The 12,867-nt window shown below is 39.9% G+C and overlaps 1 protein-coding gene across 1 annotated transcript in view; it reads left to right on the top strand.

Annotated features, from left to right (window-relative positions):
• Positions 1–10,709, top strand: part of CHN2 (chimerin 2) — a 158,463-nt gene extending 147,754 nt beyond the window's left edge. Inside the window, exons 11-13 of the mRNA XM_071429259.1 lie at positions 4,153–4,290; positions 5,130–5,235; positions 8,848–10,709. Coding sequence (XP_071285360.1) covers positions 4,153–4,290; positions 5,130–5,235; positions 8,848–9,019 — 416 coding nt within the window. The 3' untranslated portion in view covers positions 9,020–10,709. The remainder of the gene's footprint in view (positions 1–4,152; positions 4,291–5,129; positions 5,236–8,847) is intronic.
• Positions 10,710–12,867: the final 2,158 nt, after the last annotated feature.

A 12,867-nucleotide genomic window follows, 5' to 3' on the forward strand; every position in this document is an offset into this window, starting at 1 on the left:
GATTTAAGGAAAAACAAAATAGGGGTCTTTATGTTCTGATTTATGGGCTGTGCAGCTTGAAGATGGTTGTCACCTGGCAGAAGTTTCAATTGGCAAGACACTTCCAACCTGAGACCTCAGGGCTTGTTTCCCTGTCAGATCCTTAAGAGACAGGGATGCCACCTGTCTGTGAGGGTTTTACAGAATTCGTATTTCCACATTCACTGCAGAAAAGAAACTTGGGGAAAAAAAAAAAAGTAAATTACAGGAAAATTAAAATTACAGGAAATTATCTTTTTGGGGGGGAGGGGCGGGACACAGTCAAAGGAGATGCTGAGAGCTGGGATATGAACCAGAAAAGAGAACTCTTTAATTGATATTCTTGGCACACTACTGGAGGATGTACACTGTCCAGGAATAAATTTCATTTAACAATTTAAGGACCATTTTTTAACCATCTGAAAGCAAGGCTTTCAAACAACCTTCTAATAAGAGCAGGGATAAAAAAACATTAGCTAGTTTTGTAAATGGAAGTTGTAGGGTTTATGAGAAGGTGTCTATAGTGGCAGAACACTGCACTTCAGCATTCCAGAGGTCCCTCCCTGCCCATCATTTCTGACTCAGTCCCCAGGCACCTGGATAAAATTCCAGGACACTTTCACATCTCCAGACATACAGTGTTGAGTAAAAGGGTTTGAAAACAGACAGGCAAGGAGTCCTCCCATATTAATGCACAGGATGCATCCTTCAAATAATGCCATCAAGTGTTCTGGTTCCAAGCTCCTCATCAAGCCACAAGGGCCAGAAGACAGCAGGATACAGTAGGATGAGGCATGGGAGCTGACTTGGCCGTCGGAGACCTCTCCTGCTGATCTCATGTGCAGCTGAAGGGGTGCAATGAAGAGCAGCCAGCTCTCCCTCTGACTAATTCTGCCTTGACAAAGAGGCACTCACTTGGTGCTTCCAAAGAATTACAGCAAGAACAGAAAAAAAGTTCCCATCTCCAGAAGAGAATAGCATCCCACATCATACTACTTGGGCCAAATGTAGCTGTGACAGTTGGTTTTAAAAAGGGGTGAAGTTGGTCCTCATCTGATTCAAACTGCCTTCCAAAGCCCAAGCAGTGTAAATACCCCTACTGTAAATTAGCATTAGGCTCTCTGAGGCATTGACAATGTTCCATTTTTGTAATGAGAAGGAGGGGAATAATGTGGATTTATTTAATCTGGTGAATGTTGGTGCTGTAGAATGACAGTTGCTCTCTGTCAGCATTGTGGCGTTGTGGCATCCAGAGAGCACCCATTGTGCGTTTTGTCCACAGAGCTGTCATTGTCACCACCACATTCTGTCCCCCCACTTGTTTGTACAACTGGCTGGTACAATACACTGGCTAAAAATATTGTGCTGTTAAATATTACATGAGCACTTAGAGGCATCCTAAATCATACTCTTTTGCCAGTGTAGCTGAAAACCTGTCAAATGACAAGAAAAAACTAAAAGAAACATGCTAGCATGGTAAAGGTTGTGCAATAAAAAAAAAACACTTAGGAGAAAGCAACTTAAATAAAACCTAATTCAGTATTCAGAGGGCATGGATGAGGCTTTAAGAATGTAATACTTATTCTATTTCATTCTGTAATGAACTATTGATAATTTCTATGGCATCTGAAATCAGCTGAAACCTTTAAGGAAAAGAATAAAAACTTTCTTTTTTTGAGTTATTCAAATTTCAACATAATACAACAAGATACATTGAGAGTCAAACTAACAAAGAAAGAGAAATTATGGGGTTTGGGTAGAATTAGGTTTGTAAAGCTGAAATCGACTACGTGTTTGTAATCCAAAATATAAAAAACAAAACTACATTAACATATGGATGCTGCAATTTTACTGAAAATATCAGCTACAATCCAAAAGAGTTCCTACACTGAAGAGTGAAAAAATTATTGTGGTAATGCAGAAGGTACCATGTAAACCACATGTAATTCATATATGCATACACACAACAATCCCTACATATCTGCTGCAAAAATGTGCAGGGTATATCATAACAGATGTATTGCTGGGCTCACTTTAAAATAAAGTTCAGTGCATTTCAAATGGATGTGTATTTGTCTCTGAAGAGAAGAGTAAAAGCTTTGACTCAGGAATTCATAATTTTTCCTACAGTAAGCACATATGTAAATAAGAGGTATGTTTGAAATACATTGTACTTTGAAGTACCTCGAGCTGAAGTGCCCCTCTAAGGAAGCTTGCTGGGCTGCTTTGTAAAAGTACTAAATAAATAACGCTTCCATTTAGTTTACTGGTGACCTGGATAATAGATGTGAGCTTGTGCTTTGCTATATCTGTTCTGATGCAGCTGCTGGCTCCTTGGAGGTATCTGTTTTCAGTGGAGCATTTTGAGTGCTCAGTGTCCATCAATTAAATAGAGCTCTCCACACAAAGCTTTACAAGACTAATGCTACCGTGCCTGGAATGTGTGGATTAAACAAAAGATTGGGGCAGTGCAAACATCCTCCTAGGGCTTATTGATGCTGTATTAAATTAAATGCTGATGGATGTATTCAGACTGCTCAGCTGCATCAAGAAAGGCTGTTTGTTTTAAACACTTAAGCATATAATCTCCTCTTGATGAGAACATGTAGTGCTATTAGTCTTAATGAGAATTATATGCATACATTGGACAGGACGTATCCCAGCAAGATTGATGCCATAGGTTTGTATAAAATGTCTGCAATCAATATAAACTCTTTTACTGTGCTGTGAAAGCCTTTATCTCCATCTTGGTATCAAGCAGCCCCACTCAGCTGTCTGTATCAGGGCATGTCCACAAGCCCTGTTACTGTGAGACAAGCAAGGCAATGGCTTTACAACATGTCAGCACCTCGGTGGTAGCAGCCCAAGCTTGTGCCTGCACCTCCTGGCAGACACAGCAAACCCCTCTCTGCTGCACAAGCAGGCAGACTGCATCATCACACTCACCATATGATCCTCACCTGCACCACCTGCCCTGAGCAAAGCATAGTGTCCTTAGCTAAAGGGTGGGAAACGGGGACTACAGGTTATAACTGATCTCCAAGAAGCCTGAGGTAAAGCTGGGGGTTAAATCCGGACAGCCACACCCTGTACTTAACCATCTTTCTGCTGGAAGACCACCAAGATAAGGAGGTCCCAGGAAGGGAGGATGGCAGAATTTCTTGATATGGAGAAAAAATGTGCGTTATGAGGGCACTAGGTAGTACAGAACAGAGGTAGTCATTTGAACTTGAAAAATTATAGTGCTCCTCCATTGCTGCTACTTTTTGTAACTTCACTCATTGCAAGCCAGGACTTCCCAGCAACACCGGTAAACTTTAAGCTCATGTGTTTGAAAGTGCTCTTTCGTAGAGTTCTGACTAACTGTTATATTGTGGCAAACAAACTGTATGCCTTTTTAGATGCATCTGTTTAGTATTTCATCCATTACAAGTATCCATATTAATTAAAAACCTGTGATGCACACTTCAGAGTAATTGTATAGCTAAATTCCTTAGCATGCCTATTTGAATTCAGATCTTTGCCATAAATAAATAAGTCATGTATTAAGACATTAGAAGATAGCAGAAAATAAGGCAGCTTTCTTTTCAGCTAATCACTATGGAAATGTTGGTACAAGACATGCAAGATTTGGATGTTTCTTGATTTTTCCTACTGGTCTCCTGAGGGTCATTGGAAATTTATGTTATTTCTCTGTGCCTCTCTTTCTCCAAATAGAGATGAAAATATGGTGTATATTCCTATGCAGATGGAAAATATTATGTCAGAACAAATTATTAATAGCTTAGTTTCAGTGGATAAATGGGCTAAATGCAAGAAATGTGTTATTAGCATGGTTTTTCATCCAACATTAAAACAGTATGTTTGAGGGGGTACACTGCAGATATGGATGCTGTAATCACCAGCCCCTCCAAAAGATGTAAGCAAATAAATTGTTTACTAAAACATAAAGAAACTACCATTCCTCATTGATATACTGTAAACTTGGTAGCAATATATTCTCATTTAAGCCTTTCAAGCACTTTCAAGTTGATTCTCTTGTCAGGCTGCACACAATAAATCTGACTTAGAAGACTAGCCTTGCTTCCCTCAAAATTAGGGTGGTTTTAAACAGATTTCTTCCTCCATTTCTAGATGGTGACAAGGCTGATATTTCTGCCAGTATTTATCCAGACATAAACATCATTGCTGGAGCACTGAAGCTATATTTCAGAGACTTACCAATTCCTGTGATCACCTATGACACCTATTCCAAGTTCATAGAGGCAGCAAGTAAGTATTGCTTAGCATTTGTAGCAACGTTTATTCACATTTCCCATCCATAAAGGAAAAGACAGAAAAAACCTGGGAAAATGGGTGCTGTCTTCATTCCTTCTCTGCCATGTCCTTTATTCACATGAAGCTTTTGCCTGATTGTTCATCAGATGGGATGTCATGCAGGTTAAAAAAATAAAAGCAAATGTATGGCATCAAAATAACTGACTAGTATCAGAAAGTGTGGTTTTTTTTCAATGTCTTTTTGTATGTCAACATAAAAGAATAGTGTAAATCCTGCTCAAATTTTTAGAAAGATTGCCAAACAGTTCTAAATGAGCACTGATGCTCAGTATATGTAGGTATCATTGATACCTACATATTTAAATACATTAAAAAATCTTGAAGTAATTCCATGCCATTTCAATCTCTAGCTAAACCTACATATTCAAGCATAGTCTTCTAAAGTCATATATCTACACTTGATCTAGTTTTGAAGGCTAATGAAATAATCTTTTGTAATATTTTAAATAGGCAGTTCTGGGCAGAATAGTATTATGAAGCACTTAACAAAGCTCGGGTACTGTATCTACACACACCTGTAGATAGAGCTACAGACCATGGAGATAACTCCTGCGAAGTCTTTGTTGCTGATTTCTTTTTAAAACCTTTTTTTTTTTTTTTTGAGGATGCAGAAATTGCTGATAAGCATCACATTTATGAGTGCAATATTTATCCCTGCAAGCACAGTCAATGGGCTTGTAAATGATTCCATAATAATAAGTTATCTTCCTGATTTATTGCTGTGTACACATGGAAAGACCTATTAACATTAATCCTGTTTGGTGTTTTTACAGAAATCTGCAATCCTGATGAACGACTAGAAGCAATACATGAAGTGTTGATGTTACTCCCTGCTGCTCACTACGAGACACTTAGATACCTAATGATTCATCTCAAAAAGTGAGTTAATTGACATGCAGGGTAATTCTTGAAGAGCTTAACAGTTTTCTGCTTTGAAAGAGAAATATTACAGAAAGTCCTTATAGAGCTTCCATTAGGGCACTGCCTTTAAACCAATAATGTTACAGATAAGCAGACAAGCTGTTTGTATAAGTGCATGTAAGCTGTGCACTTATGTAGCATAGATCCTTTTGCTGGCATATTATTTCAAACCTTTCAAAAGTTATTGACATTTGTCACGCTTCTCTAAGGCAGATAATATCTGAAAAATACCCAGTGGTGGGTACTCCAGAGTTGTGCTACTGTGAGGCAGCACTTGACCATGCTTTGCTTCTGTCTCCCCTTACCTCCTGTTTTGTCTTCCTGAACAATAACCCTAAAAGGAAAGAGCTTTCTCTTATGAGTTGTTTCCTCACATCACAGGAAGCCAAGAACCAAGCTGGGCCCATTTTTATATGACTAATAATAGTAATACAGGTCCCAGTTATATCTCTATTGGTTTTAAACCTGTTCTGCCTCATTTGCTTTCCAAAGCTTCTTTAGACATACATAAGACATCCATGAGGGGTTTCATAAAGCTTCATAAGGCATACAGAATTTTCAAAAGTGCCTCAATTTAATTTTTAAGGTACTTAGGAGTGTACCTCCAAGTTTAGCAAGTTTTCAGCTAGGTACATAGAAAAATTAAGGACTGCTCCACAGAGGGTCCATCACTTCCACTCATTTCAAGCAAAACTGTTTTTCAAAACCATGCTAACTCTACTGTGCTGCTTTGGGTATTTACATGCCTCAAGAGGTCTTCTTTGTAAGTTTTTAAAAATTGATGCTGAGTACAGACTGGTGCTCTCATCTCAAAGCAGACCTTCATTTATGGCTATATTGCCCAAGTTATTTCTTGTCTCTGGTTAAACTTTTCTACTTGGAAACAACAGAAGAAGGGATAAGGGAGGAATAAAGCTACTGACCTTTTATTCAGAAAATCACTGATCTCTTCTTAGTTGTCCCACTACTTGCAACACAGCTGTAAATGTGGAGTACTCCCTGGGCTTCATCTGCACTATTCTGCATTATTAATGCCAACCTAAAAGGACCTAAATTCATATAAAGCTGCATCAGAGAACTTTTGTGAAGTGAATTTCATGCTCTATCAGGTTCTCATTATGCAGAGACTTTTCCTCATTTTGAATCAGCTCAGGTCATTACAATTGAGTAATTTTTCCCCTTGATGGGACATTACCTGGGCATGCAGGAGCTTCTTTGGACTCTGCAGAAATGAAATGTGCAAATACCCACTCTTGTCAGTACATATGCATGGACAACTGATAATGACTCACATTAGCTTTTAAGAAGGCCTGTGGAGGCTGTAGAAAAGTGACCTGCACACAGAATCAGTACTTTCATATTCTGGCAGCAAATTTTTACCTTCCTGCTTCTCATGAACTGCAGTCCAGGCTTTGGTTCAGCTGTTGAGCTGAACTACTGATGAGGCAGGAAGAGTCTGAAGTGCTGATTAGGCTTCCTCTCTCAAATATCTGCAAGTCATGCAATGAGTTTCCTCTCCATTCCCAAATTGTAGCTTTTGGTGTCTGCATGGAAATCAAGTGCATATCAGTTCCTATGGAGACTCTGTTGGAGGGATTTGAATGTGAAAGGAAAGAATCATTAAGGTTCAGACTATCCTCTTCTGTAGATTAAACACAGAGTTCCAATTTCAACCCCCTAGGATTCTTCCTGCATGGATAAAACATGCACCAGTATAAGGGAGTCTATGTAAGGACTGCTGGGTTACAGCATCTACACCACTGCTCTTTCTCAGTTGAAAAGAAAATCCAGTTGTTGTTAAAACGACAGGAAAATTCAGCAGAGGACAACATCAGCAACAACAACAAAAAAAGAGTTTGTAGGTCAATTAATTACCTTTCTGATAATTTTTTGCTCAAAATTGAAGGAAATGCAATAGCATGAGCAGTCCCCCCTGTGGTGAAATACATACAACTCCATCCACGCTGACATTGCAGTCAAGCTCTGAATCCTCTCTGTGTTCACCCAGCTGTGCAGCAAGCCCCACACTCCTGGACAGAGGTGCTAGTAAGATCTGTGTAGCTTTGCACAGCTGTTGAACATCTGTGCTGCATACATGCACAGAGGGAAAGCAGAGTGTCAGACAAACACTTGCTTCAGCTTCAAGGGGACGAGGTGGCTTCAGCTTCCCAACCTTGGTTTGTCTTTGCTCCTTGCAAAGAACAGCTAATATATGTGCTAGAAGATGAGGATGTATCTGTGAGTAGGGGCACTACTGGATTGCTGTCCTGAAAGCAAAGAGGAACAGCATTTTCCTGTGACAGAGCCATTCTTTGCAGAGAGATGACAGCAGAAGCACAACCAAATCATATGAGTCATTGCAAACACGGGAAGACCAGAGTACTTCTGGTTTCAGCCACTTTGTGCTCCTGTGATGGCACGAGTGAATCCGGCTGGGAATTGCCATGGCTAGGAAAGGCTTCAGCTGTTGCCAGGAGAGCTGTCTCCAAAACCAGATGTGCTTCACCCTGGCAGAGCAGTTAGTTGTATGAAGGAGATGTGAAACCTTATCCAGGCTGTACTTCTCACAGGAAATGTCTGGTCCATGACTGATCAAGGACCCTGATGGATCAAGGGACTGTGGCTGTCCTACACCACAGTGCAAGAGCACTCTCAGGACTGAACTCCATATGCCACTCAAATAGGACAACACTGATGTGATCCAGCACTGCTACCTGGAGGGAAACCTTGAGAACACTTTGCATTTTCCAGCAGGCCTGACTGACTTTCCAGACAGGACTGACTTCTCTGCAGCTTGGCCAGTCCTTGGTGGACTTTCTTTCCTTCAGCCACAAGCAGTCCATCTATTCTTGTATTTACATTATATGACCTATGTCAGCAAACAAAACAACCTGGGCTCTTCCCTGAAGTGCCTCTGTTCTCTGTCAGGGATTGGTGGCATTTCTAGCAGCCCGATTTAAGCAAGCCACCTCTCCAGGCAGGTGCAGGATTCAGCCTACTCCTGAAGTGTAACAAGGAGTTGGAATCACTCAGCTCCTGGTTGGCCTGAGGCAGCCAGCAAGGCAGAATATCCATGTGAAGGTTCCTGCAGGCTGGAATCATGTCTGGGAGTATCAGTAGTCCAAGGAAAATCCATGCCTGAATTTGTGGAGCACACCCTCACCCCCTGTGTGATGATATACAGCAAGCAGAGCCTGCCAGAGAACTGCAGGTACTGTAGCATAACGGACTGCTCCATACATCATCATTTAAATCATGATTATGCTTTTAAAAAAGCAATTGCCACTAATTCTTAAACCCTAACAGACAGTCACGTGGAAAAATCACTGAAGAGGCCCATGAGAGGTGTTTAAAGGCAGTAAAAATCTCAGTCCCACCGTAGCTGCGTTTTATTTGTTGTGAAAAAGTAATAATATAGAACTGTGAAACAGTTACTATATCGAGAAAAATAAAAATTGTCTATGTACCAGTGCTTGATGTGAAGCAAGGCTATAGACAAAGATGTAGATATTCTTTTTTTCTGGGAAGTGAGCAACTAATTTTTTTTTTTTTTTTTTTTTTCTATTTTAGGGTTACCTTGCATGAAAAGGAGAATTTTATGAATGCTGAAAACCTGGGAATAGTGTTTGGACCTACTTTAATGAGACCTCCAGAGGACAGTACCCTTGCTACACTGAATGACATGCGGTACCAGAAGTTAATTGTGCAGATTTTAATAGAAAATGAAGATGTTCTCTTCTAGTCAGAGAGGCATGTCTTCAAAGCCATTTGTTTTAAGATAATTAGTCTGAAGTAAAAACAACATTTCTTTAATTTTTTTTAAACAGAAAGGAAGAGTTCCTTGACTGCACTTCAATTTCTGCAAAGTTGCAGATGGATGCCAAAATGTTTAGGGAAAGCCTATGTCTCATAGACATATGCCTCTTTGTAGAAGGGAAAAAGAAGGTCAGAAAAAATCCTCTTACCTTGTATCTTTTGCCTTGCCTCAGATGTATATTTGTTTTGAAAAGTTTCAAACAATTTTATTGTTAACTTATTAAGAAACACAAAACGTATTTTAATATGGCTAGAGAAGCAAAAAGGTACTTAATCAGTGTTCCTTGTATATGCCTATACCTTTCCTTCTTCATGAGACGTAATTATATATGTCAATTGTGAAACAGAACCTATATTATAAAGATATTTTTACTTTACCTAGCTGAAAGAATGGCATTTTATTTTAGCAAACTATACATCAATGCGGTGCATTGATTATTTTCACGTAATTATTTCCTGCATTTTTGCTATGATATATTGAAAACAATTGCCACTAATGCAGTATTATCCTGACATACCTCTTCCATTGCAAGTGTTTTAAAGGAGAATACATTTCTTGTGCATATTTCAGCTTTCCTTAGATTTCTTTGCATTTAGGCACTAGCAAAGAATTGTACACTTTCAGCCATTTGCTATTTCCCAAAACATATAGTATATTCTCTTTTTTTTGTTTTTTTTCTCCCATGTGAAATAAGGTCTTGAGAATTGTTTTCAAAGTCCTGGTGGTAGTATCAGTTTCACATGCCAGATTTTTCTTGGATTACAGTAATATATAAGTTATGTGATGCTGGGACACTGGATATTTTCTGGCCTTGTTGAAAGTCAGCACTTTTTTGGGTGAATGATGAAGGATTTGGTTTTTCTGTAAAAACTGACTTATGTTTTGTCATGTTTCTCTATTTATAAATGTACAGTAAATCTGCTAAAATTGTAGGTATTTATCTTGAATGTGTTTCCTGATGGTTTGTTAGAAAAAAAAAAAAGAAAGAAAGAAAGACAGAATACGTAGGACATGTGGGAGCTGGTAAATTTAATTATTACCAAATTTTAATATTTTTCTCCCCTCACAAACATTGACCTACAGAGTTCGTAGTCTAACTGCAACTTATTCCTAATGTTAAAACTGTTTCTCAGCATGAAATGTTTCTGCAAGCATAGAAAATCAACATACTTTACTACCAAACTCAATTTTCAGTACAAAAAAAATTCTAATACTCCCTCATCTTGATCATTTGTATCATATGCTTGGTAAATCAGTGATGCAGTTTCCTGAATTATTTCAGGGAGCACATGTTTCTATTCAAATTGAAAAATATGTGTAACTATGATAATGAAGAGAGGTAGAGGGTATGACTGTAAATTTGTTGTCTTCTAGAGAAATAACTAAGGGCTAGATAGATTAACCCAGATTGCAGAGCAGGTGCTAAATAGTCTGAGTTCCCAATACTTCCACAGATCCTCCTGCCTTGTACAGGACTATTTGTTGTAGGTTATGTACTACTTAATACTGTCAGAAAAATGATCTGGAAATGGTTTTATTTTGTGAAGTGAAATATGCTTTGTAATTTATGATAGTGTAAATGGAAGGAAAAATCCCATTAAATGTGTTAAAAGAGTTTTGGTGTCTGTCACTGACTACACAGCAAGCTGTCAAACAAAAATCAATCGCTAATTACCATTCTGACATTGCTGGGAACTTTCCTGCTCAAAAATTTGAACAGTTTTACTGCAGGTCGCAGTTTCAGATTGAAACCAGGTTGCCCATACTACCACAGCCAAGCACGTGCACACATTTATTTTCAGAGACCACCCTGAACCACCTCTATGCAAAACTTCAAACAAGCAATGAATCTCAACATCAATTTAATCAATATCTGAGAATCAATGCCATCAGAGTATTTTTCCACACTCTTGAACACAGACATTTGACTAACAATGGTTTTCTTTATTTTTTTTCTGGTCAGTTGCATTATGAGCTGTTTTTTTTAAAGGTAGAACACAGGCATCTTTAGCTTGTCTCACTGCCTGGAATCTCCAACACATGTCCCATCTTAAGGATTTGATGACAGTACAAGGCAGTGTGCCTAGAAGGACCCATGCTTAGTGTCTGGGGAGCAGTTTCTAATCTGTTGGACAGAGGGAAGAATATGATTCTGCATTTTAAAACACAAATATCTACGAAATTGCTCACATTTCACTTGGCTAACTGATCAGCCAATGTCCAGCATCCTCGGGGCATACTGAGCACGGAGGTAAAAGGCCCCTGTCCCCTCCACACCTCATTAGTGCCACCTTGTGCTGTGCCTGCTTCATCTCGTGTCAGACTTGCTGTGCCCATCACTGCTGCACTTGGGGCTGAGCAGCACAGTGAGGTCAGACCATTTCAGATTCATCATTTGAGGAAGTAAAAAGGCAGCAGACTTCCCTTTACAAAACTCACTGCTGAGACAGTAGAAAAGTCATGTTTACCTTTAATGGAAAGCTATAATCCAGTACACAGGGGGGAAAAATGGGTTTGACTGGATTAAATCAAATCCTTCCGTTTGGATGCTTTGCTGATGCTTTGCTTCAAAGCATCCAGCAAGAGCATGATGACATATCTCACATGAGGCACTAGCAGCAAGTAGTAAGAGTCCTTTGAAAGATGCTCCAGGAGGCTGTGTGTGAGCCCATGTAACTTCCCTGCTAGGTCACTTCATCTCAAGTAGAAGACAGCTGCACCTCTGGGGGCAGGTGAGACACCAGTGTCTGACTGCAGGGGATCCTGCCTGCAGCCAGGTGTTCAGCAGAAACCTTGATCCCCTCCAGCTATTTGAGAAGGTTTTGGTGAAGCAGCAAGTCCCCTCCTGCAGCCACCCACTCCCTCTTCCTGCCTGCCATTCAACTGTCCCCATGTTCTGGGTGCCCTGTTCTCTGTACACCCTCACAGCAGCTGAGGGGAGACAACTTGCCTTCCATAAAGCTGAAGTGTCTTAGCCACGATCAGTGAAACATTACATCAAAGTTATGTTAATGGTTTGTAAGGTGGTAGCTTTCCAGAGTGCTGTGGAACAGCTGAAATCTCTTCTTTATACTCATCTTTGTGAGACTCACTGCTGTCAGGTTTAAGTATTTGGAACCCACCAGGGAAGTGAGCAAAGGAATTTTCTCTGACACCACCATGCTGGAGACAAGGCAGCATGCTCTGTGTCTGACTCCAAAGCACACACATCCTGAGAGGGCACCGGACAGGGAAGTGCCAAAGGGTTTCCTCAAATGAGACACCAATTTGGGTCTCCTCCACCCAGACACCAGTAGCTGAGAAACTTAATTATCTCTCTCCTGATGTCAAATACTATTGGAATTGGACAAAGGATGTAGAAGTTACTGAGGAAGGAGAAGAGTTTGTGGGGGGGAGGGGGAAGAAAGAGAAACAAAGTACAAAGAAAGGAAAACTTTTTTTTAACATGAAGTTACAAAGTACAAAGAAGACAGAGCTTCGTTCTCAACTCTCTGCTTTGCAAGCTGAGGTCAGTTTAAGCTACAAAACAGGTCTAACACAGCACAAACCTGGGTGAATTGGAACCACATTCATTTTATTTCTAAAGAAGAGGTAAGATTACACTTTCCCCCACATAACATTCTTGTTCTCAAAGCTCACACAACACTTGAGTCTTATTGACAGAGACAGTGCTGCAGGGGCACTTAGCCTAAGACTCTGGGAAGGAATGTATCAGGTTTGGGGTCTCTTCTGAAACAAGGTTTTGGACAGACCTGGGCTGTGTACTACTGGGA

Source organism: Agelaius tricolor, unplaced genomic scaffold, assembly GCF_023055355.1.
Source record: "Agelaius tricolor isolate 1412-34295 unplaced genomic scaffold, bAgeTri1.0.p SCAF_6, whole genome shotgun sequence".
In the NCBI taxonomy this organism is placed as follows: Eukaryota; Metazoa; Chordata; class Aves; order Passeriformes; family Icteridae; genus Agelaius; species Agelaius tricolor.